Source organism: Lichenostomus cassidix, chromosome 4, assembly GCF_008360975.1.
Source record: "Lichenostomus cassidix isolate B80296 chromosome 4, HeHo_3.0, whole genome shotgun sequence".
Lineage (NCBI taxonomy): Eukaryota > Metazoa > Chordata > Aves > Passeriformes > Meliphagidae > Lichenostomus > Lichenostomus cassidix.
This window is the reverse complement of record NC_139484.1, coordinates 23,451,115-23,477,905: the sequence shown is the minus strand read 5'-3', so window position 1 is coordinate 23,477,905 and position 26,791 is coordinate 23,451,115. Positions and strand designations below refer to the sequence as shown.

The 26,791-nt window shown below is 45.3% G+C and overlaps 1 protein-coding gene across 1 annotated transcript in view; it reads left to right on the top strand.

The window, feature by feature from the left end:
* Positions 1-18,892, top strand: part of CXXC4 (CXXC finger protein 4) — a 28,797-nt gene extending 9,905 nt beyond the window's left edge. The window contains exon 3 of the mRNA XM_085058314.1: positions 11,688-18,892. Coding sequence (XP_084914440.1) covers positions 11,688-11,732 — 45 coding nt within the window. The 3' untranslated portion in view covers positions 11,733-18,892. The remainder of the gene's footprint in view (positions 1-11,687) is intronic.
* Positions 18,893-26,791: the final 7,899 nt, after the last annotated feature.

The following is a 26,791-nucleotide window of genomic DNA, read 5'->3' as shown; positions in this document are numbered from 1 at the left end:
CTGCTTGTTCATGTGTGTTATAGGATTTTGGGGTCACTTTCCATGCAATTGTGTTTGTTAAGTACACACCTAACACATTTATTGAAGTCAGGGGAGACCTTACTCACTTGGACAATGGATTAGGATGACAGCAAGCCATCTCTTGGTACCAGGGAAAGAAAAGGCACAGAGACTTTTTTCCTTTTTTTTTTTTTTTGGTCAGAAAGAAGCATCCTGGTACTGCTTTTTGGGTTTTAAAAGTGCCCTAGAGAGTTAAAAAAATGGTTGATATTAATTTCTGTATGCTGTGTCATGCATTTATGCATGACAATGACTCAGATATTTTCCAAATATCCTAAAAATTTGTATTGTGAAAAAGAAGACTAGTAGTCTTCCAACTCTTAACATACATATATTTTAAGGGTTAGGCTTGGTGAAATAATTCTAAGCAGGCAAACCTAGAATGTACACCTTAAAGACTCATCAAACACAGCATAATCCTTTTGATCGCTGGTTGCAACGGGAAATGGCTGCTGATTGCATAGGGAAAGGCTTTAAGATAAGCTTTGTGGATGTGCCCAAGTGAGTTGGGAGCAATAAGTAACTCGTGTCACTGTAGCCTTGGTGGCTAACAATTCCTAAGACACCAACTATGTGCTTAAAAACTGGCAGCAGACACCATGTCTCCTGAGGAGTACCTCCACCCAGGGAAAGCGTTTCTCTGCTTCTGTAGTGTCTGTATTTTTGATAGCTCACCTGCTTGGATGATCGTACTGAACCACAATGTCTTGAAGCACGCGGTTTCCTTTGACACTTTTTTTTTGCTGTTTGAGAACCCTGGCTGTGTGTCTGTCTTCTCTCTTCTTTTGGGTACCTTTATTGTTTTCTACAGTCGTATCTTGTTCAGTCGCATGCAAACACCTGTCCTGAAATTGAATTACTCTGCGGTGTAATCTAAAGTCATCCCCCATTTCAGCATCCTGTGCTTTCTGTTGTGTGTTGAGTTATGTTGCACCATACTTTAGATGCGACAGCCATTTAATAATGTTGAAGCCTTAGCTCTGCAGGGGCTAAAAAGATCCCAGCAGGCTTGTTAACTTCTACTCTCAGACATTATGGGAAATATTTTCTCCTCCCTGGAACTCTTAGGCATCCTCTTAATTAACACTGTAAAAATCCATAGCCAGGTATGTGTGAAGCCTGTTTAATTTTTTTGCAGATTTCCAGAGTTTCTCCGTTCCTTCTTTTTTAAGCAGACACTCTGGTGCCAAGTGAGATATGAGAATGTAAAAGGAATAAAAGCAGCCTGGGTCATGCAGGATACTGTGTTCTTGTCAGCCAGCATAATCATCAAGTGCCTTTCTCTTACCATAGGATCTTATTTTTTCCCTGCTCTACTCAGTATTTTTCTTTATCTCAGTCTCTGAAGTGCTGGGCATTTCAAAACTTTGCACCTCTCCCTTCTCAGGACAGTGTTTCATTTCCAGAATGCTGTGGTCATGATGTCTGTGGTACTTCTACATCCGATCCCCAGTAGCTGGTGTCAGACTTCCCTTGACTAGAAGTTATTTGTACAGAGATGAGAGAGGTTATTCACTGGTTTAGGAAGTGGAGAAGCAGTATTAAAACTTGAGGTGGAGGGAAGAACTTAATAAATACTGGAAAATGGGGGAAATCCAAGGGAGTTCAGGATGGTTATCACTTAAGATGAGGGCAGAGGAGGAGGAAAAAAGACCTGCAGAGTGCTCAAACAGAGTAGGATTCCAAATTGGCTGCAGGTTGGTTATAATGTGTGAAGCTTCAGTGAGGGAGTGCCTGCTCCTCCATAGGGGTGACTCAGTTACCCTGGGACAGACTGACTGAGCACTGAAGGATGCAGTGGTAGGGCTGAAGATGCAGTGACATCTCCCCTGGCAAGGAGCACGGGATGTATGTTCTGCTATGAGTAATAAATTAGTATTCAGGTTGAGGCAACTGAAGAGCTCACCAGTAACCATCCTCCCAAAACTTCTACAGGGTAAGGGCAAGATTTCACAGAGCTGACAGGGACCTTGATGAGGGTAAGCAGGGCTTTCCACATGCCCTTGTTGATATCATAAACGAGTTTCTTTAATTATTTTTTTTAAATTGACTAGAATTTGTGGAGAGAATTTGGATATCAGAGTGAGCATTTGGTATGGGTGGAGTCTCATGATCCAAACTGGTTGTTCAGGGGGTAAGGAAATGATAAAGGTGTACATACAGAAAAGCCAACAGATGTGAAAGAGAGAGGGAAAGCTTGCAAATGAAAGGCTGAAAATGTTGACTTGTTGTACGAGGATTTCTTGGTGTTAGAGGTTTCTTTGGTGGTGTGTACTGTGTGTCTTAAGAAAGCTGGAGCATACTGACAACACGTCAGTCTGCACTATGTTAACACAAAGAATTTGCCATTGTCATGAAAAAAATGCCTCAAAACAACTGCAGTTCAGTAACATCTGTCCTTCTGCACATCCTGACTGCAGTGTGGGATTGGAGATTGGGTGCAGCAACCTTGGCAGGTACAGGCTTGGAAGAGAGCTGATGAGCTCTAGGAGTCTGTGTAGAAGGTACAAGGAGGGAGAACATGATTATTGTGGGGCAATTGAAGATGTTTGAAACAGAAAAGGAGAGGCAAGGAATATACATTCTTAAATATGTGACCTCCAAAGCAAGTAGTATTAGTGAAAAAAAAGGCTTTTGGTTTTAGAGCAAACAAAACAGGTTGTGGGTATGACCCACTCAGGGGAGGGCAGCGAGAGGACTTGATGACACCATCTTAGTAATGATGTGAAACTTGGTCCCTCTAAATCATCAGTTCATCTGATCTCTGGGAGGTGGTGAAAGGGTTGGCTGCTTGCTTGGAAGCTGATGTAGAGTAAATGGGAGGTCAAAGTCCAGTGGAGGTCACAGTGTCATGAAAATAATTACTGAGATGTGTCTTAATTGTCATCCTTGAATATTTCAGAAGACACACTCGGGAATGAATAGGGTTCAGAATCATTTACAATCTATTAATGTTTTCCTCACCAGTCAGGATTTGTGGTGACCCATTGTATAAGAGTGTGTTGCTGCTCCTCTTCCTGCATCGAGTCAGCCAATCCATGGTGTTCACCTTGATGCTTGGCTGCAAGAGAGCCAAACTGGCACCTATGATGAGTCTCAGGCATTGGCTGATTATACTCCCTCAGCCCAAATATCAAGTGCTGTGCTTGAGTGATGTATTTCTGTATTTCTCCTTCCTTTTTTTTTTTTTTCTTTTTTTTTTGCAAGCTTTGCAGAAAAAGAAACAAGCAAGCAGAGACCAAGAATTTAATGGAATTTAATGGATATATTTTTCACTGGCTCTTTTATCAACAGCATATGAAAAATCCCAAAGGACAGAAGCAGTTAGCTAACCAATGAGGCATCATAGCTGATTTTAGGTTCCGTACAGGAGAAAAAGATACTGAAGCCCCAGCAGCTCAAGGGGAAAGAGATTTAAATTTAGGTTTGGTACTGAGAAACGTGCCTCTCTTCTGCTTGGAGACCAGTCTGTAAGAGATTACTGTACCCCAGGGCAGCACTTTGGAGGATGATGATAGAGATGTCAGCCTGTGAGTGCAAAGACTTGTACCACTGGATGATGAACCAGCAGGGATTTCTCATTAATGGAATGAATGTTAACAAGAATAATTCTGTTTTGTGAGCTGGTGTGTGTGGGAAGGATAAATGATAGGGGCTGATGGATGGTCTTCAACAGAGATTTGATTAGGGAGAAAGTGAATGGCAGTGTGTGTGTGTGAGAGAGGGGGAGGTGTATGCACATGGTACATCCATTGCAGAAGGCAGGAACACTTCTAGTTGATAATGTCTGACAGAGGAGTCAGCAGAAGTAACCAGGCAGGTCCTAGGCAAAAGCAGAAGCTTAGCACTGGTGTGGATGTTTCATTTTTAGTATCTTGTGCATTGTAGGGTCTTAGGTTTTGTGTTGCATGGTGGTAACAAACCTGTATCCAAGAATTTCTCTGTAAAATTTTAGTCAGTAACAGAGCTTTCTGCTTTCCATTAATAAAACATTTGACTATATTTGATAATAATTCCCACAGTCAGTATGGGAGCACTGAATGACACCTTTTCTGACCTGCTTAGTATCATTTTTGGCTCTGAAGTAACACTCTTAAAGCTTGTATGAGCCCTTCCTGGTTCCTGAAGAAGTGGGAGACAGGCCAGACCTACTGGTTGAGAGGCCAGACAGGCAGAACCAACAGAAACAATCCCTCATCCTGCCTGAGGCGTTCATATGCTGCTGGAATGCAAATAATAAATTTTAAAAAACGCAAAATAGTCACATAAGCTGAGTAGGCACTCCAGCAGACTTAGCAGCTCCACCTTCAGGTACAGGGGTAGGTGAAAAACCGAAGGAACTGCACGAGCTGCTCGAGAGAGATGTAGAAATAGGGAAAGAAACGTGAATCCCTTTGGCAGTGAGATGTGGGAGACCTCTAACCCCAAAAGCCAACCCTCTGCTATCTTCCCTGCCGCCTTTGCCAGAAAGCCATTAGGAGCTGCCGCCTGAGGCCGGAGTGTGGCCAGCTGGAGCTCAGCTGCAGGGTGGCAGATGGCAGGACGAGTTCCCGACCCCGGCTGGCCCGGCGCTGCCAGCCCCAGGATGCCAGGGTGCCAGGCGCAGGGAAGCTGGCGGCCAAGCCGGCTGCTCCCCGCGGCAGCGGGCGAGACGGCAGAGGTGGAGACTTGGCTCCGTCCCTCGGCTCGCTGGCCAAAAGGGCTGCGCTGGCACAAGGAGGGAGTGTGCTGGAAGGCTTCCACAGCCAGTTACTCCCAGCCTGGGAGGGAATGGGCAGAGGAGATGTGTTCCTTTCCAGGGCTCTGCCTGCATCCTTGTGCCGGTCCCCTGTGCGCACCTTTGCGGTGCTGAGTGACTCAAGCTGACCCCGGGGGTGTTCAGGCGATGTGAGCTGCTCTGCTCACAGCTGTGGGTGATGCTCACCGGCACAGAGAGGGGCTCCGGGGGCTCCATCACTAGCATTTCCTGGGACTGAGCTGCTTTTTCTTTGACAGCATTAGTCTGGATTCCTTATGATTTCTGATCTGTAGTTGCCATCTGTTTTCCCCAATGGCATTATGCATTTTTTCAGATCAAGACCCCATTCCCCCAAATTTAATCTCATCTATAAAGTGAAAAAAAATTAATATATAAAATAAACTGCGGTGTGCAGTGAATGTAAATGAGGGACACCTTTGCTCCTTTTTTCTCCCGTGGAGAAACACATTACTCCTCTGACTAATCCTATTGATTTGGCTGGAGAGCTATGGCCTGCTGCTGATGTCAAGTCCAAGTGGCAGGATCCGGCTGTACAGTGGCAGGTCTCTGTGGCTGTTGGCATAAATTCTTTATTCCCCAGCTGACTCCACTGAAATCTCCTGAGGTTACCTCTGAGCTGTTTTAGAAGAGCTGGGTTTTCAAACCATGACCCTGACTTAGGAATACATTTTTAAAATTTCTACTTGCAATGTCCTGTGGCAAAGGTTTACTTTTCACTCGGTGGAGCTGGCGGCAGAGAAAGTCAAATGAGTTTTCCTAATCTGGTATGTTCTAAGTCTGGTTTGTCTCAAATACAGCCTGAGAGATATGCAGCGCAAGTGGAAAAATAACTGCCAGCATGCAGATGCGTGTCCTCTCAGAGCAAATAAAGCTGACTTTTAAAATAAATGTTAAATCTCATGCTTGGTATGAAGACAGGCCTGTAGCTCAGGTATGGGGAGAGATATTTTAAGGTGGGCTGTGGAGGAAAGCTCACCACCAAGCTTCTGACCCAGCGTACGTGTCCCTTTTTATCTGCTAAGTCCAATAATAAGCTTGTTATTAGAGGACATCTGTTACTGCCTGATAACATGTACAGCGAGCAGGAGCACAGCGTTGGTGGGCAGCCAGGGATTTTGGCAGCTGTGGGGAGCGGCAGCTTCGTGGACTGTTTCACACCTCGTCCAGAGCTGGGGCAGCACATCCCTCCCGTGGGCCTGCGGCTGGGTGGGAGGATGCCAGGAGTTTGAGGCGAGGGCTGCTCCTGCACAGAGCTCTCCTGTGCCAGTTGGTGTGCACGTGTGCCGAAGCCTCATCCACTCATCCTCCTGCAGCCACAGCTGGCCCCCCTGTGCTGGGTCAGTGTGGTGGGTCTCTTGGCATACCTCCAGGACAGGCAGCGGAGCAGCTGGGAGAAACGTGCCACGTGCCGGGTTCTCCCTTTTCCTTCTCCATTTCCAGGGGATGCAGTTCACACGCTAGTTTCTTGCCCCCAAGCCTCCTTGCCTGAAGAAAAACATTCAAGGAGACTGTGTGAGCTGAATCTGAGCATCGTGAGGTTTTCCCCAAAGTCACTGCTGTAGGTAATGTATATTTATGAGCAGAACAAAGTGGGCTGCAGATACTTTGAAAGGCTGCTTTGCTCTTGGGGTGGCTTAGTATTTAGGCAAGTAAGGAGTGGAGATGCTGTCCTGACTGCGTTCATCAGTGGCAGAGCAGGCTGGTGCAGGACAGATGGCATCTTCCACCCACCTTCCTGTGTGTCAGGAGATGCTGATACTCTGTGGTTCAGGAGATGGTGATCCTTCTAGTACCTAGAGGGAGCCTACAGCAAAGCTGGAGAGGGACATTTTACTGGGGCATGTAGTGGTAGGACAAGGAGAAGTGGCTTTAAACTGAAAGAAGGTAAGTTTAGATTAGATATTAGGAAGAAATGCCTTGTACTGAGGATGGTGAGGCACTGGAGCAGGCTGCCCAGAGAAGCTGTGGATACCCCATCCTTGACAGTGTTCAAGGCCAAGTTGGATGGGGATCTGAGCAACCTGGTGTCAAGGGTGGTGTCCCACCTGCCCATGGCAGGTGAGTTGAAGATGATCTGTAAGGGCTCTTCCAATCCAAATCATTCTATGATCTTACAGGGCTCTGCAGGTCAGGAGATCGCATCCCTCTGCTGGGCTTTAGTGCATCACAGTGTGACACACAGCTCCACTCCAGCAACAAGACTGCATCTGTACCACTGTGCTTTCCAGAGGGGGCAATCGGGGATGGGAAATGAGTTTTGAATTTGCACCAGAGTCTGCACTGTTTATGTATGAGCAATGCTGATGTCATTTCCAGGGTGACTGTCTGACACCTGAATTAGCTTGTGGCACTAGAAATACAAGGTGTGATGTGAAGTAAAGACCAGTTTGCTTTCTTGCTGGTGGGGATGTGGGCTCTGTGAGACTGGTGAGGTGCATAGCCTGTATTCACACAGTGTAAGAAAAGCATACTGGCATTGGTTTATGGCCAGTGGTGGTCAGTTTTGCTGGGCTGGGCTGCTGATTGATTCAAATTGCATTTAATGCAGGGGCCAGGACTTTACAGCTGAATAGCTTTGGCCACCACAGAGCACCAGATTTCTCTGTATCTGATCATATATCTCTCTCTCAATATACATAGATATATTGAGATATACACAGACACATATATATGTACGTATTCAACTTAGCAGACAAAACTGCTCCTCTTGTGGAAGCCATTTCAAGAAGGGATTGTCCTCCAGCTTGAGAGGCTCATGTTGGGTTCTCTGCAGGTCTTAGTAAAGTCAGTTTTCCTTGTGTTGCTAGCACCCATTCCACTTCTTTGGGAAATCCACCTATTCCATTTCATTTGCCATGTGAATTGGAGATTAATTTAAGGCACTGTCTATTTCTGTGGTTGTGTTGGTCTCTGTAAAGACCACCAGGTAGCCCAGATTTTGTTGGACATACCTCAGTTGCCACATACTTCCCAAAGGGCCTCTGTTGAGCTAAATTGTTTCCAGGGCTCCTCAGGAGAAATGAGGAGTGCCACATCTGGCTAATAATTTGCTGTAGCCAACATGTGAGTTTACTTCAATGAGAGCAGGACTTCTGCTCATGGATCAAACATCAAAGGATTCTTACATAATGCAACATCCTTTAACATTGGTAAAGTATTAGGTCATAATCATGTAGTGCTCTGATATATTTTATTATTCTATTTTATTTCTGAGAGTGGTTCACCTCAACTCAAATGATTCTCTAGCCTTGCAGAAAATAGTAATACAGGTGATTTACAGTGAGTCTTGGTTCGGTAGCTCTGAATTTTTCTTGCACCCTAAGCAGCAGCAGCATCCCAAGCAGCAGCAGCCAACTTCCCTGATTCCTTGTCTCTGTATCACATATTTCAGGTGGCTGTGAGACAGAGAGCCAAGGAGAGAGGCTTCTCTGGCAGGCTTGCTAGGCTTGAGCTCACCAAGGGATGGGTCTGGGCTGGGCAAGCAGGCAGGCCTTGGATGAGCAAATCCCACTGTCTGGCATGCCATGCCTTGCTCTGTCAGTCAGTGACCTCAGAGGGCAGTGGGAGGCATCATTCTCTAGTGAGTGCTTTTGCTGCGAAAATACAGGTGTAGAAACAGACTTTGGTGAGGAATTTACCGCTCCAGCCAGCATGCTGTTTTCATGTGTTGCATATAGCAAGGGTCTGCTTTTACATTTCCCTGTGGGGCATCCAGGACAGATACGTAGGTATCATTTTTCCATTACTGCTTAATTGAGGAGATATTCTGTTGGTTTTTGTTGCCTGTTTTTTACCTCCTCCTCCAAAAATGTAACATGCCTGGTTCCCTATATGAAGCTGATATTTCAAGGCAATAATTAAATTTTCAAATTTCAAATATTTAAGCTCCTTCTTTTGCAGTGAAAGCTGGCACATAGGGAGCAGCATAGAAAGTTTGACAGTGTGGAGGGCATTTCATCCCGGGTTTGTGAAGGGATCAGTTCTCTCAGGTGCCATGCTTTATGGCATTACCTACTCAAAGAAGCCAGGGCTGCAGGTTTCTGAGCATCCTCCTGAGAGCAAGCCTGCCGTTTGTCAACATTTGCACCAGCACAAGTAGTGAAGGCTTTTACAGCAAAACCACGCTGATCAACTCTGGTTCTGCTCCTCACCACCCCTCCCTAGGCTTCCAGGGGATCTGTCTTTCCTGTCACTCAGGATAATGATTCCCCACCGGCAGCACAGAGATCCAGAAATGCGCTGTAATCTTGCTGAGAGTTTGATTCCCCAGCTGGGACTGCTGGATTTATACAGCCAGGCAGTAGATGGTCATTGTGCTTAAACTTGTGTGTTGGTGTGCTGAACCTCTAAATGGGCTGAAGGGTCTCTCTCTTTGTTTGGAAATAACCTTGATTTTTGGAGTGGTGAAATCTGTGGATTTCATTGCATATATTGGTTTAGATTGAACTTGATCCAGCTATTCAATTTTAAAAGATTTCTTTCTTTTTTTTTTTTTTTGTTTAAGGGTGGATTAATAATTTGTTCCCAAATTGGTAGTTAGCGCGATGGATATTTAATTGTAAATGTATATCTTTAATTAGAACTTGGTACATGGATGCAAAAATTCCTTATCTTGCAGTTTTTCAAAAGCACACATATTAAACTGTAGCTTTGCCCTTCAAAAATACTATTCTGTGTATTTAAAGGTCTGAATGACCTTTTAATCAGACGCTACACCTTTCCTTCCAGCTGATATGACAACGTCTGACAGTAACTCAACCTGATGCGGCAAGAAAATAAATAAAGGCCATCTCAGTCACTATGTCTTTAAATCTCTCTGTCTAGCTGTGGTTTTGTGTTCAGACAGATGGACCCACAGCGGAATATTACATTTAGTTTTCAAGTGAAGACAAACTATTGAGTTTAGTATGTTTGCCTGTTTGACTGTTCTTTTGAGGTCAATTTAGTCATACGATTGTTTCCTGCTATTCTGAACTCCAGCCTCTTCTGCAGCCAAGCTCTTTATAAATTATAAATCTGTATCCCTCGCTCTCAGCAGCCATCTTACAGCCCACACAGACCAGTGTGGATGGTCTAGCAATTGCATTAGCTCTCCTCGGCGTACCTGGGTGCAAGGGCTGCTGTGCTCTGTCTCTACTTGTGCTCATGCTCACCTCACATAACCGGGCAGAGCAGGGACTGGTAAAGATGGGTGTGAGCAATTCCTGCTTTTGGACCACCAACACAAAGAGAGCTCACACTAGGCAGGGTGATTGTATTCAACACACCAGCTCATTGTCCTTGGAAGTTAATTTTCGGATGATTTATTAAAGCGCAACATTTGAGGAGGGGGAGTGGATAGTGAATTGACAACAGGTCAGAGTTCTGATAACACAGCAGAGTTATTTTGATCTCTGGTACTTCCATGTGCACAAGCAATAAACATAACAATAACAGCTCCCCCTTCATATGGCTTTTACAAAAAGAGAAGCTCTGTAGGCCTTGAGCCTGATTATCACAAACTGGGCTAATTATTCAACAAAAAATACTTGCCTTATTAATGAGCAGCTCCCTGGAATTCAGAAAGTAATATTCTGACACCAAGTACAATGCACATTGTACACTGCAGGGTCCAAGGTTTGTTGGATTTTTATGGAAAAAACAGGAAAACATTAAAAAGGTCTAACATGAAACAAAAATGAAAGAATTCTTTCAAAAAGAGGCATGGTACTTTAATGTGACACCAGCAACATTCATGAGAACTTCTTTGTTACAAGTATTTGTTTGCAAATTTCCATCATATTGCTTTTAGGAGAACTTTTTTTAGCTATAACACTACTGTTTTGTTGGTAGTTCTTAATGAAACTAGTACTTGTGAGCTGGGACAGACTGATAGAGTCATGTTAGGGCTCACTCTCCCCTCCCTGGACAGTGCAGACATTAGTTCTGGAGGGGAGACATGCAGGTCAAGATGCATGGGTTCAAGGGTGATTTCATCAACTTTTGACTGAAGGAAATTGAGGGCAGCAAGTACCTAATGGAAATGACACAGCCCTTGCAGGCTCAGCCTCTCAGCCTCTCATGTAGGTTGTACTTTAAAAAGCTGTGAAGGGAATTTGCTGGTACTCAGATGTGTGTGGAGGCACCTGGATGCAAGTGGATGTCATTTTCAGGGTGCAACAGGTGAGGGAAGGAGGAGGGTAGCCTCTCTACAAGTGGGCTGTTTCTGTGTAAGCCAAGGTCCAGCATGTGTGTGAAAGAAAGGATGGGGGCAGTCTGGGCAGCACCCCCAAGTCAGTAGGGTGATTCCCTCACTGGAATGAAGTCATGGATGTGCATTAAGTTCTTTCTGCATTGCAGCCTAAACATGGAACAAGGTGACTGGCCTGAAGTTTGAAAATGCCAACCTCTACTCCTAAGGTGTCTGAAGACACAGCCCACTTTCCAAGTGACAGATCAGTGCCTTTGCTATTCCCCTGTCATAAACGTGGTCTTGCCAAAGTGTGTGTTTAACCCACAAACCCACAGAGCTGTAACTGCACGCCCAGAATGCCAGGGAAAGCCAGAAACCATTGCACAACTGTGTGGTTATTCTAAAAGCATTGTCTGCTTTCGAGATTTTTTTTCTAGCAATGTTTACATTTTCATGACTACCTTGTTAACTAACTAAGGAGAAGACAGCATGTTAGGTGTGTTACATAATGGGTACAATGTATTGCGTGTGTGTTTGAAGAAGGATGTTTCTATTAATTGTCAAGCAATGGGAGGCATCTTGTTATTCCTAGATAACTGAAAGTATGCCTAAAATGTAAAGGAAAAGAACAACTAGAACTCAACTATGCCAATGCCACAAAAGAAAGCTTAACTTGTTTTCTTGCTTTTTTTTTAGAGAGCACCTGTTCCCAGCGCTGAAGCATTCCGATGGTTCTTTTAAGCAGTAGTGTATCTTATTTTCGAGGCAGTCCGAAGTGAATGGCAAGCTAAAGCCTTGTTTTAAGAAACTGCTTAGTCCACCATTGAAGAATATACTCAGATACTATTTTCATTTATGTATAGGGGTTTCCTCAAAAGCAAAAGACAAAAATCTGGGAGCCTGGGGAATTGGCCAGCTTCTTCACATTCAGTACACCAATTCTTTCTTTGATGTAACTTAGCTATACTAGTGAAGTTGTTGTCTATTTTTAAAGTGGCTGTAAAAAAAAAAAGTTTGGGTAAACCCCTGCTATAAAGTCATGTATCTTTGAAAAGTAACATATCTATACTTCATTTTCAAATATATGTGTTTCAGTACTGTAAACTGTACAGATAGCCGCTTGTATTTTGTGTGTTTAGACACAAGGAGACAATCATGTCTGAGCATCAATGGAGATAAACGGTTTGTACACAACAGTGTGGTTCTGCAAATTAAATCCGGAGCAATAAATTCTAGCTTTAACTATTATTTTGCTAGTTGTTTAGCAGCAGCAGCAGCAACAGCAGCACTGTTTTACCATGCATCCTTCCGTAGAGACTTGATGCCAAGTTTTCCAAGATAAAAAGATTGTGACGCATCTAGCAATTACCTTCCGTTGTGGTGTTGTGAGAAGGGAAGACGTAACACTTAAAATTAATCTTTCAAGCACTATATTAGAGTAGTGGTTTGTGCACTTGCATTGCTTCCAAAGGAGCTTTACAGAGGGGTATCTCTCCAAAAAATGCTGTCTGGTGTCTGACTCGTTTTTCACTGTGCTTTGAGCTGGAGTGCCCAGCATAAGCAGATGTGCAAAACCAGTCATCTAAATAAAGGTTGTTCTAGGATGCAAAACAGAGTATGAGACCTTAGGAAAAATGATGACTCAGCTTAATTACCCTTCACCTACGAGATCTTATGTAACATTTTCAGTCAATGGAGTAAATATTTTATAAAGTGCAATGCCATATTTTTGGTTCAAGTGGAGCTCTTCACAGTTAAGTGAGTTTTGACAGTTGGACTGGTTTGGGTCTCACTTGCACTTGTGCTCATTTGAGAGCCTGGATATTTTTGCAGTATAAAAATGATTTTTTTTTTTTAAATGCTTTTAAAAAAAGACCACTTCTCCCCACACGTTTCGTGGTCCACTGATCTCGGCTTTACTGAATGACTGGTCCCTCAGGCCCCCACACAAATGCTTTGCCATTCTTCTTCCTGTTCTAGCTGCATGGAAGAAATGTCTGCTCCACGGAAAGGCAGCACACAGAGGGATATGGCTAACATGCCGTAAAAAATATGGAGGATTCTTTACTTAGGCATACTTATTATCAGTTGATCATCACTTTTTATTGCTTGGCTTTGTCATACTGCTCACGAGTGAGAAGGCCATGCCATCAAAGTAAGTGAATGCTGTTGTGCCATGTGTTTGATAGATTTATAATTTTATACAAGATAGGACTACCAGCAGTTTCACAGAAAAGGTGCTGGGCATGGAAATAAGCAGTTAATGTTGCACAGCACATGCAAATCTCTTACTGTTTCAGCACTTTCTCAATTTTTTGCTAAGTACATCACCCCTTTTGGCCCTTGGTCACACTCCTTGGTGAAGCATGAGGGATGGGTTGAGAATGCTGCAGTGTGGGACCCCTGCAGGCAGGGCAGATGCCAGCTTTGGCACGTGAGGGAGCCCCCATGGCTGGCAAGTGTTGGGAACAGCCCAGAAATTGAAGACCAAGGGCTGGAGGAGGACAAACCTCCTGAGGCCACATGCGTATGTCAACAGGACCGGGCAGAGTGTGGGTGACCCAGAGTAGCTGCAGGGGTGTGGTTGGGCTGGGCTTACACCTGCATCCTCAGCTTAGGGTCAGTGCATGTGTCTGTGTCCTTGCATCGTGTGACGTCACATACATGGCTTCAGAGGTGGAATGTCACACTTAAAATGCTTCTATCATGGTGCCCCTCTTGCAGTTCATAAGGGATCCTCAGTTGAATACTCATTCAATGCCCATTCAATGAGCTTTGTGTCTGTTTGTATGGCAGCTGTGTATGGATTTTTTTGTGTTGGAGACTTTTTGGTTAGGGGCCTCTGTTACTGATCACTAGACCAATATGAGCTCTGCAAGGTCTTCTCTACCAAAGTCCTAATTGATTTACAAACTGAAGCCTTATTTGCACATCTGGCTGGTAAGCTTGCCTTGCTCTTTGGAAAATGGTCATTGTTCTTACAGAGGCAGAGGCAAAGTTAAGTTCAGGCTACATTAGGTGTACAACAAAGATACTCATAGCAATGTACTTACTGTCTAATACCCTAATGTTGCATGTCTTGTTGTGGTTCCTTTTTTTGTTTTGTTGTTTTGTTTTAAAGAACTGATGGATCTGTATATTGTAATTGTGGTGGTTTACTTGTCAATTCAAAATTGTTAAACACACAAACAAGCATACCTGTTCATTATTGAAAATGAATGAGAGGTGACTTTTCTTTGATTTATCCACATGGTTTTCATTTCGGATGTTGTTCCTTTGCACCATCAGGTTTTTAGATTCTGCTGAAACAGTATTTATATGATGTAGTGTGCATAGATCATTTTAATTAGTGATGTTTGAAGAAGGAAATCCATTTTCTGGCCTGTCTCTCCCCACTGCCCTCCCCACCCCTCCCCATTTATATACATATTTGTCAATCAGATTATTGTCAAGTCTTAATTACCAAATTTGTGCTTTTCAGAAGGTCCAATACCGTTTTCCAGTGTGAAAATTTGTATTCTTCTCAGTTCTTCAGTCTCACAGTAAAAAGTAAAAATAAAAAGGTGTGGGCAAAAAAAAGAGAACTCTTTCCGTCTTCTAGGTGTGAGCGCTAAGCTTAATGGAAGCATTTTTGGCATTCCCCAGATAAACTTATGAAAAATGGTAAGCTTGAAAGGGAGGCACACGTACCCATTCTGTCAATTAATAACAGACACTCCCTATGAGGGAAAATACTCCCTTTTGTACAGACCCCCTGGTATGTAAGTCCTACAATTAATGTTGAAGAATGTAAAGTCTTTAAATGGGCTATATCTGTAATCAAATAATGAAGAAAGAAAGTAGTTAAATGAACATACCATTCAGGGTCGAATGCATTCAGCAAAAAGCAGTAGTGGGTCTTTGATCATGGTTAGATGCATAGTGATATCAAACAGTGGGTTCTCATGTAACAGCTAAATGTTTCAGATTTTGTTTTTATTAAATTTGGCAGTTTCACGCTGAGCTCTACTGTATTCTTAGTGAACAAAAGACAGCTCCTATGTTAGAAAGTACTCCATTTTCACAATTGCAGGGAACTAGGAGGGTATTTTCAGAAACATGGGCCACAGAAATGTACTCCTTTCACAGTGTTCTCCTATTTCTGAACTGTGCAGTTATCTATTAAATTTTCTAATAGATATTTGTGTAAGGTGTATGTATGCTTGTGCAATTATGGAAAAAAAACAGTTTTGGAAAACAGTGTATTTATGAAAAAATAATCACTTATGGGGCATGTACAAAACTGTATAAAAACATTCAATTTGCCCAGTAAAGTTGTTTTTGTGATATTTCTGTGTTGTTGAATAAAGGACTTTAGTATTCAAAATATCTCTCTTTTTCCATAAACAGGTCCTGTTTGTGGGATCTTAAACAAAGAAAACCTCTTTTATGAAAGAACCCTCAAAATGAGCGAGAAGGTCCAAACGCTGACCTCAGTCTTGCATATGGGAATGAATGCTTATGAAGTGATGGTACAATAGCCACAGAGCTAATTCCTTCTCAATTGGCAATTGATGGAAACCCCATAAGTTGTATTACTGCAGGTAACATCGTACTCTGGCTTTTTTAGAACAGCAGAAAAAAATACTGCCTTTTTTCGACTAGGAATGTTACTTTGAGATTTTGAGGCTGTGAAAGATTAGAGAAGTAGGAGCAAAACTGATTACAGAACAGCCTTAAACCCATTAATGCGGACCTGTGTTGTATAAAAAGAGTGGACTAGTAAGGGTGGTGTGATAAATTAGCAGTTAGCTCTGTAGGGAGAAGCATGCAAAGGTGAAATCTCATCTGTAGCTCTTGCAACAAACAATAGTCCTGAGAATAGATCATCCTGTTGCTGTTGGAGTATTTGGAAGTATGAATATGGTTTGTGAGAGAATGACAATATTATCTTCCTGTTTGTTTTACTGCTTCTCAGTTCAAAGTTCAGCTCTCTACCTGTCTCAAAAACTATACATAGCTAAGGAGATGGTTTCCTCTTGACATTTTGTTTTCCTGTACTACTTGTTGGCATTGAAGCAACTTCAGATAGGTGGGAAAGTTCGTGACAGTGCAGGCAGCACATCATCTGATTTTGGTGAAATTTGGAATGTCATTTTTCTGCGAATATTCCTTTAATCAACAGAAAGTCTGCTCTCAGCTGCCAAAACAGAATTTTGAATGAGTTTGAAAAATGAGGGAGGTCCTTTAGTCTGTGAGATTCCTTTAATGCCAGCTGATTTTCCAGGGGGAGCCTTGGTGTATCCTTTTGTTTTTTAAAGAAAGCAACAAAAGATAAAGGAACAGAAGTGGATTTTCCACTGATCCTGTCTGCTGTTATCGAAATCCATAAGGATATATGTTCTTGGGAGACGTAGACCGCTCATTAGACAAGAGTGAATCTTGAGGTCTGTTTGAAGAGGAGGAAAAGGGCTGCCAGGTTGCTCAGGCATACTCAGTGATCTCTCTGGATTAAATATAGAATTCACAGGGAGGAAATACACTCATTTCATGAGACGGTCGATTTGGAAGCAGGAAGAGGTCTCTGAGTTCCTATTCTTTTAATGCTTTCTCTTTCAACATTTTTCCCCTCAAGTATTGTTTTATACTAGTCTGAATGAAAAACGTCCCTCAGCTCCAGAGAAATACTCGCCCCAGATATGAACCTTGCAGTTAAAAACTACCTCTAGCTTTTTATAGTTTTTATTTTTTAATTAAAAAACCCCAACAAACAAAACCAAGCAACTAAAGACAAAAGCCCGGACCAGAAGCAGGTAATTCTTCAAAGCCAAAACTGACAAACTTATTATTGAGCCTATTAAAGGAAGGAAAATACCCTTTTGTGTGGAAGCTCAATTCTTCTAGGCTGTGTTGGGCTCAATTTGGTTTTGCCACTAGCCATTTCAGTGCTCTCTTATATATTTCCAAGGAACAAGTCTGAAATTACGAGTGGTTTAGTGATACAGGGCAGTGTGCCTTCTGGGAGGCTCCAGTCCTCCCCACATTCCCAGGGGCTTTAGCAGATAGCTCGCGGAATTGGAGGATGTTATGTAGGTGATTTATAACTAAGTTTGATCTTGCTTCTCTGTAAGGATCTACTGAGCCACTGGTGTGCACTGAGCATGGATAGATGGCCCCGAAATCTATAAAGGAAAGAAATGCTTCTTCTTAGTAATAACTGCAGAACATACAATGACGTTTGAGACCACTGGAACGATCTGAGGAAAGAAAGATGAAGTTTTGTGTAAGCAAAGATGTCAGGAACTGCTCCCACTGTAGGTCTGTCTTGGTTTGCCATTTGGTTTTTAGGATGGACACTCTTGGCTGGGCCACTAGGTCTTTCAGAGGAGCAATTTTGCCCAAGGAAGGCAGAATGATGGAAATGCAGGTATCAAAACATTAATCTTGCAAGACAAGGATCTAGAGTGCCTAAAGAAGCTGTGATGTTCTGTTTTTCAGTACTCTTCTGAGTTCTCAGATGTTATTAGAGGATTGTCACATTAATGTAATAAGTAGGAATAATTTGTCATGCTACCACTCATTCCTGAAAAACGGGTTTTAGCCTTAATGGGTTAATTTCCCAATAAACTATGAAGGTACTCCTTGGCATAACATGACTTCCCCATAACAGAAGATGCTGTGGCTGTGGGTTCATTGGCCTGTGTAGGGCCTTGACTTGCAGAGTCAAGGATCTTTGATAGGAAATAATTCAGCAGAATTCTGGTGGGAAGATCTGCAGGTGTCATGATGTCAGCCAGAGCCTGGATTAATTATTCAGTGCAGTTCTCCCCAGCTTGGTTTATGATGTGTATAAGCATCTTACATTTGGGAAGAAAGCACCTTTCTCCCCTTGCTCCTTTAAGGCAGCTCTCTTTACAGAGGCAGTAACACTAACGCTCTGCACTTTTTCTGGAAAGCCCAAAGCATTAGAAGAAATACATCTCTTTTTGGCTAGACCTTTTCCTTTGGAAAGAGTGAGAAGAGTTAGTCTATGTCAGAAACTTTTGGTGCTTGCCCAAATCTCTTGAGAGGGGTCTTCCCTGCATTGGATGTAGCTTATGAGCAAAGTCCATACATCAGCTTGGCAATAAGACACAACCCAACAGAGCATCAACACCAAAGCAAACAGGACCCAGTGGGGGATGTTCCTACTGCCCTTTCCCTGGGACTTGTGACACACACAAGTTTATGCCAGATATCCAACAGCCCTTCCCATGCTGGGGGTTAGGTTTGCTGTGCCCAGCACAGAGGTGAAACTCCCAGATCTGAGGAGCCTGTAGCATGCTGGAGGTTATTAAGCAGAGAGAAGGTTATTACATGTCCAGACAGGGACTAGAACATCTTGACCCACTTGTCTTGCATTAGCTTTTGATTTCTAGCTGTGAGTGTTGGTGTCCACCAGGCTGTAGGAGGGGCTGGGCTATTGAGTATACCTAGTCTCTTATGTGCCTACATTTTTATGGTCATACCTAGAGACTGATAGTGAATTTGAGCAGCTGATATGTTGACTGAGAATGTATAGTTTAATGCCAAATTATTGCAACTGGCTTTCAATCTGTTTTGGGAGAATTAGTGGGTAAATAACCTGAGCTAGCAAAATTTGTCACCCACATTAGGAATTGTGAACTAATTATTGCTTTCTGATACTCTGCTCTTACTTGTTTTGCTTTTTTATCCTGATTGTTTGCATTCCTAGGACTGATTTGCCTTTCTCATGCAATGCCATGTGATCTGCTGATTAATTTTTGTGAGCAATCATAAACTCCAACCTATGGCTGACTCCGTATATTTTTATGCTATGCTCCATAAACATTCATTCATTTCTTATGATTATTGTGTGGAAACAGACTTTTACAGGCTAATAAACTTGGATTTGAACTGGATGAAGAGTTTCCTGGTGTCACTTCTTTCCTCTTTTTAAGGAAAATAAAACCACAACAAAAAAGGAGAAATAAAGGTGCAAACCTTGACCTGATTTAACCAGGTATCTGTAACTATCTCCACAAATGCTGTCAGTACTGAACTTGGAAATACTAATAGCAAAACCTTATCCTCAAGTTGATTTCACTGACAGAAACACTCCTCCTTAAAAACAAAACAAACTTCCGGGGCTTAGGGCTGGGAAAGAGGGGGAAGGGAAATCGGGGTTTTTTTCTTTAATTGGTTACTCTGGTGTCTCCTCTCCTGTAGACCTGCTTTCTTAAACACGCTGACATGCACAGGGCAGCTTCCAGCTGAGACCAATTAAGCAGAGCGTTTGCCTCCAGTGAGGCTGGCGGCTGCGGCGGTGATGCTCATGGCAGGCTGTGTGTCGCGCAGGCACAGCTGGAGCACACGCGGCCAGGCGACCTCTCAGCAGACACAGGGCCAGGGCCAGCATCTTCTCACGCTCCTGGGGTCTCATGCTCCCTGACCTGCCGTGCCTGGCAAATGTCTGGTCAGAAAGGACTCGGCAGGTGGTGGAGAATTTTCTTTCTTAGGTGGTTGGTTCAAACTCGGACAGCTCGGAAATACCAAGTGTAGTAAACAGAAGGAACCTGAATTCTCATGTCATAGCTGTTTAAGGCATCTCAGTAGATGAGGGAGCTGGCAGTAATTGATAACTCTTTACATGGTCTCTTCAAGGAGGCCACTGGGATGAAATGGCACTTTCTGCAGGGAGAGGCAGCTAAGCTAAAATAGTTTGGCCTGATGCCTGCACACAACTGCATGTAGTCAGTCCTCTTATGTAAAGAAGTCATCATCCTTTCCATCTGAAGTGTGTCGCAAATGTTATGCGTAAAAATTGTATTTTTCAGTCCACTGGAAGCCCAGGTCACACAGGTAAGCTTAATCTCACTGAAGAGCAGATGGGAATTTAAGAGCAGAGGGAGAGCTAATGTTTTATCAGCTTTCAGGCCTTGAATGGAAGCAGTGAGATCAAGTATCACTGAATGGGGCAACTGGACTAGACAGGACCCAGCCTCCATGTAGAGTGACCCTGCCAGTGGCACAGCCATCCTAGACAGGGATCCTTGGGGACCACTGCACTGGCCCCTGCCTTTCCTAGCTCTGCTGGAAAGAGTGGCTTTTACAAGATGGGGATGATCCTGAGGCAGTCTCACCATAGAGATGAGGCACAAGCAAGATTATTAGCTGATCATTTTTTTTCCTGTTGTGACCCAGCACATCTTACTTCAATAACATAAACTAGAATAGCAGCAGCTAGGGGAAACTGCAGCTCCCCCAGCCAGGCAGGGGAAAAAGCTTATTTGCTCACTCTTTCTTTCTCATTCTTTGTTCCCCTTTCCCCTGTATTTCCTTCCTTTAACTCTTCTCTTCCCTAGAGGAAGGCAGATATGGCAGATGTTGTGGCTCCTGCCAGCAGTCCCCAGCTCTTTGTTTGGTGTCCTGGGAAGGTGATGGGGCTGCAGCTGCACAGAGGGCTGAGCTCCTGGAGGCTGGAGCACCTGCAAGGTAGGTAGGTGCTTGATGTGTGGAGTGGTGCCCCAGCAAGTGTGTGGGCTGCTGCTCTTCTGCTTGTGCCAGTGGATTCCATGGGGAAATGGTGGCAGATACTAGGCTGAAACAGTCAATGTTAAACCTTTTACATCCCCAGCATCGCAGGGTCAGGAAACTGATGCAGATTGCAGTGATAGCAGTGAATGTGTAGGTTACTTGTGCCCTAAAATGCTGGTGCTGAGAAAATCTAGGGGCACTTCTAAGGTGCAGAGATTAAGACATGTTCTTGATCCATCACTGGTGTGTCCTAAACTTTTTCCAGCCATGACTGGGGTTCTGGAAAAGAGGTTAAAGTAAGCCAGGTCTTAGCTTTTCTTTTTTCCCCTAATTATTTTCTTGGAAACAGCTGAGCTGGTTTTGCTAGGAATTTGAAAGCACACCGAGCTCAAGACAGATGCCTTGCCTGAAAGGTTTCAGCCTGCAGGATTAAAGGTCTGAGTAAAGCTATGAACTGCCAAAGATGGGACCTTGTAATAGGCACTTTAGGTGATGTGAACTGCAGATGTTGCCACCAGCTTTGCTAGGATTAAAGGAGGGAGCGAGAAGGGCGTTAATTGTGCAGCACTGTGTGGGGAGACTCAGACTGGTTCTCTACCAGCAAGGCTGGAGGCAGCCAGGGTGGATCAGTGCTTTTTGGATGGGCATCCCCTTAGCATAAAATACCACTTGTATGGTGGCAAGGAAAAGCTGGGCAAGGAAAGCGGATGGTTGAGACAGCCCCAGCCAAAATGCTTTCTAGAGCTGCCAAACTGTGCCCCAGGGAGCAGGCAGAAGAGATGCTCTGCTGGCATATGAACCATGAGGGCTACAGTTTCTGTCTCTGGCTCCTCTGAAAAGAACCAGCAACCCAGTTCATCACCTTCCTGCCCTGGTGTGCTGTGCACAGAGGCAGGTCACATCCAGGGTGGTTGTTACCAGGAATGTGCTGTTAATAGGGAGAGCCAGCAATGTCCCAGCAGTGCCATTCCGGGGGGGCTGTGCCCTCCCCACTCCCTGCTGATGGGGTGTGAGGCTCTGCTGTGTTTTGATCCACGGCGCTCCACGCTGCTCTTCTGACACTTTGCCGCTCCCACCGCAGCTGCTGCATTTCTCTTCTGCTTTATGTTAAAACAAGGGAGGTGTTTAAATATTTATTATCGCTAGAAACTCCAGAAGCCAATGTTCATTTGTGTAAGTGACTGGGAATTTTTTTTCCAATTGTCAGTAATAATTCATTAATTATTATTTTTAAATTGTTATTCTCCCTGCGACGTGACACCTTCCCACCAATTTGGCAGCAGTCTGCACAAGATGTGGGATGTACAGCACTGTGGTTCTTCCTCCTGTGGGTTGTTGCTCCTCCTTCAAATATCTTTCCCTTAAACAAAGTGGGCATTGGAGTCCCCACTGTCTGTTCAACTAAAGAGAGAATTTTTTCCTTGTTCTTCCTCCACATTATTTTTTGGGGGGCCAAGTGCCTTCTGCTGCCATTACCACACCTGTGGAATTGGGGTCTGCTCCCACCCCTCTGCAGCTCCAGGAAACAAAACTTGTGGCTTTTGGCACCTGGGGAAGCTGTGTTTGGCTGTTGCTGCTGGACGAGCATTTCTGCTTGCTGCACTGGGTGCACTGAGCTTGCCAAGCCTCAGTGGTCCTTCAGGCTCTAAGCATCCAAGTGGCACAGTCTGGAATCCAGAGCCATGCAAAAGCAATCTTGTCAGGCTGTGGCAGGTTGGCATTTTTGTTAGATAACTCTAAATGCAGAGTGTTGCTTGCTTTCCTCTGCTTCTGCCTGCAAATGAGTGGGGAGGCGGCTGGGGAGCGGCAGACTTCAACTACAGGAAAATTGGAATGGGAAACTTGCACTGGCAAATGCTTTTTATTTGGCTCTTTCTAGCCCAGAACATGAAGCTTGTCTTCTGCATTCCCTTTTTGCCATACCTGTCCCTCAAACACTTTTGTTACCACTTGTATATTTGCCACTTTTGTAGGAGAGGACTGTTTCAGGGGGCAAAGCCATTCCCCATCTGAGCCTACCAGGGACATGCCTGTGCCTAATGCCACACTGCTATATTCACATAGATCACGGCCGAGCTGCATGCCAGAGATGCCAATAGCAATGGAAAAGGTAGCAGGCTGCTCAAGGCTGTGTCCTAAGTGGGCTGCCCAAAACCTCTCCCAGTAACTGGGGAGGAGGCAGGGAAAGAGCCGCTGGGGTTGTTAATCTTGCATTCACCTGAGGTAACCCCTGTAGCTGAGCATCCCCACTGCAGCCCATGGGGCTGAAAGGAGGAACTGTCCCTCTGGCCTGAAACATGCCAGGGAGGATTGCCTCACGGGGTCACCAAATGCAGCTGGCTGGCTCCTGGCTTGCTTGGGAAGGGCAGAAGCTGCCATGCCAGGCTGTCCTGGTCTGTACAGACGGGGCTTCTCTGCTACTGGAGCTTGGAGCCAGGGACACCTCCAGGCAGAGGAGCAGGGGCAGAAGTGTGGGCACATTTTGCTGCACACGATTGCAGGTTTGGCTTCCTCTGTGCCTGCATCACAGCCAGCCTGAGCACACCAGGCACAGCCCACAGACCATCTCTGCTGTTGCACCCATCGCTGCCACCATGTCCTGGAGCATGTGTGTTTGCTTGTCGTCTGTGTGACACTTGAGTGTAAACAGGCAGCACTGGGCTGCAGATTAGGTTTGTTACTCTAACTCTACTTTTTACTTCTTAAAAGATAGCTGTGCAATTTGGCTCTGATCCCACTCCTCTTTCTCTTCCCTCCTTCCCCATCCCTTCCTGCTCTTGCCACTGAATGGCTCCATAACCCCCACATCCTTATGAGGAGAAAAAGAAGGAAGACAGACCTTGATTAGTTCAGTTTGAGTGATTCCATCAGGTCTGGCCTGGCTCTCCCTGGAAACCCATGCCCCAATATTGTAGCAAGACAGAAAGCCCCTTCCTGGGCTATTTCAGCTGGCACCTCCAGCTTGCAGCTGGAGCAGCTGGGAGTGAATGCAAATGTGGCAACACCTGCACTCATTATTTTTGTGGGGGAGCCGGGAGAGGTAAAATTTTTCCTGCTTTCCACTGGATGGAGTTTTGCGTTTGCCACAGTAGCAGCTCTTGGGAGCTGGCTGCCTTCTGGGAGGCTGGGCGAGCTGCGGGAGCGGGGCTGAGCTGCCAGGCTCAGCGGGATTCGCCGTCTGGATAATACACGGCCAGGGTTCAGCCTGAATGGCCGGCTCGCGTTGTGTGGTCACAGCAGTAATTTGCCGAGAAGGGCTGAGATGAATTGCTTTGCCTCCCGAGAGGCCCAGGTGCAGGGGGAGCCCAGCCCAGCCCAGCCCAGCGGTGCCTGCGGCTCCTTCCGCCCCCTTCCCTGGGAAGAGCTGCTCCCAGGAGGTTTTTCGTGGAGAACCCAGCTTCGGGTGAGGATTGCGAGCGCTGCCAGGGCAGTAAGCAGAGCTGTGGCACCTTTATTTGTGGGGCTGCATGTTTTAAGCGATGTTCCAGCACTTCTCTGGCTAACACACCCTCACCAAAAGCTCTCCATCCCTGCCACAGCTGGACGGGCAGCCAGGTATTAAAAAAGCCCTGAGTGCAGCCCTAATCAAATGCATGCATCAGTTGCTGTGCTGGGAAGTGTGCTGTCAGTCAGTCCCACACCCCTTCACTGGGGGAAGGTGGCAGCACTGCAAGGAGAGGAAATAGGAGATGAAGAAAGCCCAGCAGGTGCTGTCTGGGTGTGTAGAGAGGAAGAAAGCATGGGGTGCTGGGTGCATGGCCAGGACCCTGTAGGTATACCTGGGATCCTGGCTGACCCCAACACTCTGCACTATCTGGTGTGCTCTGGGCTCTCTGTTTCAGGTTTGGATGACATTTTTGCTTCATTTGTGCTCTAATGGACACCTGCCACAACCAGCTTCCAAGCCCATTTTTACTCTGGCTCTTCCTTGGCCCACAGGGTGTAGGCAACACCTAGCTGGGACACCAGAGGAGGAATTCAGGGAGCTGCAATGGTGTTCAAGCAGTGTGGTGGGGACTTCCCTGAACAGGGTTGAATAAAGGGCCTCATGCCCACCAGGCAGTGGCAGCTTTTTTTCCTCAGGACATGCAAGGAAAGCCCAAAGCTGTGCTACAATAAATGAGGGCTGTTCTGGGTGGTTGCTTCCTCCTGTGCTGCTGCTTCTTCTGCAACATGGCCTTGACTTCCAGCTTCACTGCCAGACATTGATCCAGACAGGTATTGCTGTCTTTGCACAGGCCACTGTCCCAGACCAGCATGCCTCTCCTACTCCATTCCCCAATCCCTGGGCACTGGCTGCTGTGGTTGTCAGCCAAGCTGAGGGTGACAATGTGCCTGTGGCCCCCATTCAGGGGATGGGGCCACAAACCAGTCCCAGTGTCGAACTATCAGCCTGTGTGGAGAGAGAGCACAAGTGGGCTGGTGTGCCTGCACCAGTGTGGCTTCCCTCACAGGCACCAGCTGCTTTCTACTGAATCGATTTAACCAGGTTTCCCTTCACAATTTGGCTGTATAATGCCCACCTTCGAAAAGGTCATGCTTCCTGCAAAAATGATTTTTTATTTGGGTGCTGATGGGATTGCAGGGTGGACCTGTAGTCTGGGTTCACTTCTGGTTCTGCCTTTATCCACGACTGTGTCCAAATCAACTGCGTTTCTGACGCTGGCAGCAACTAGGGTAGGAGTAATTTGCTGGGCTGGGGTGTCACTCAGCCATGAGCGGCGTGTGACAGCCGTGATCGAAAGGGACATTTATTTGCCTTTAGGATGGAAGGGACGTGACACTTCTTGTCAAATCCCATCTTTGCAAATGTGGGCTGTGAGGCAATGAGGCAGAGGTCATGGCAAAAGGTCAGACACAGCAGCTCTGTGCCTCGGCGGGTGTTTGCCCGGGTGCTGCAATGGCATGAGCATGGCACGGGATGGTGGCTTAGCGTGAGGAGCAGCTGGGCCACCTTCTGCAGGCTGCTCCCCCTAACAGCTCAGGTGGTTTTGTCAGTAATGCCTCACACACTGTTTTGATATGTGCACACGGGATTTTACACGTTGGTGGTATTTTACACCACAAGAGCTGTTCGGAAGACCAAGGGATGCTTCATGTGTCACTCACTGGATTGATGGAGTCCCACACAGATTTTTGCTGCTTTGGAGGCCTATTTCAGAACTTGAGGTGTGCAGCCCCTCTGAAGTACAGGTGTGTGGATTTTAAAATGGATTAAAGAAATCCTTCTGTTTAAATGTGGACTCAGGTCTGTGGTTGAGCTCTGGTGGTGAGCACAGACCAAAGCAATGCAAACTAGAAGTGACCATCAGCTGTGGGCCATAAGGGACTCCCATGACCTACTCTGCTGCCACAAATGCAAAGACAGGAGACTTAATGGATCACGAGAACAAAGGTGAGGGATTTCCACACCCAGGGAGGGGAATTTTTCTGGGCTACAGCCTGATGCCTGCCCCATCTGGGGCATCAGGGTTAGGTTCTGGGTCTCATTCCCACCACTCCTGCTGCTGGCAACATCATGGACACTCTGCAAAGCTGTGGCATGCATGCAAGCCCTTCCCCTGCTCTTCCCTTCTCCAGCCCTGCCTGTGCTGCTGAAAGCTGCTCTTTTTCAGCATTCATGGAAAAACCAAACCTGCAGTTTGCAAAGACCCACTCTGCTCCTCTTTTCCCATCAGTAAACGCACATAGCCAGCACTTGGCACCATTACACCTCCTTGGAGATGCAGAAAACACATAGGTTGTTTGTTTTCACATACACCTACCTAATTGATGGGTTGAGAAAGGGGAGGCGGGAAGGGAACTTCAGCCCTATTAAACTGTTGGGAATTGTGTTCCTTAGATTAGAAGTGTTTGTATTATAAATACTGAGAGAAGCCAAGGCAGTGAGTGAGCTGGCTCTCAGCATCTGGGACAAAACCACTGGTGATGGTGAAGCCCTTGATAAACATTTGCATTTTCCCAGATGTAAGGGATAGCTAATCCGAACTGCACACCTGGAATTTAGTTCTGTTGCTGTCAAAAGTGTTGCCTCCATGCCAGACTGGGACCTTAGGCAGCAGAGCTGAGATGTGCACACATCCCTGCCTGGTCCTGTCTTCCAGAGGAGGTGCTGGAAAGCCACTCCCTGGGTGTAAATACCTGCAATCTTTGCAGGTGGATTTTTAAATCTAGAATTGAACTTTGCTGCTCTGATCTATTTATATACAGTGTGTGGTGCAGAAGGGCACTCAGGTGAAATTTTTCAGGGACTAGAGAGATTTGTGCCTTATATATGGCTGAGC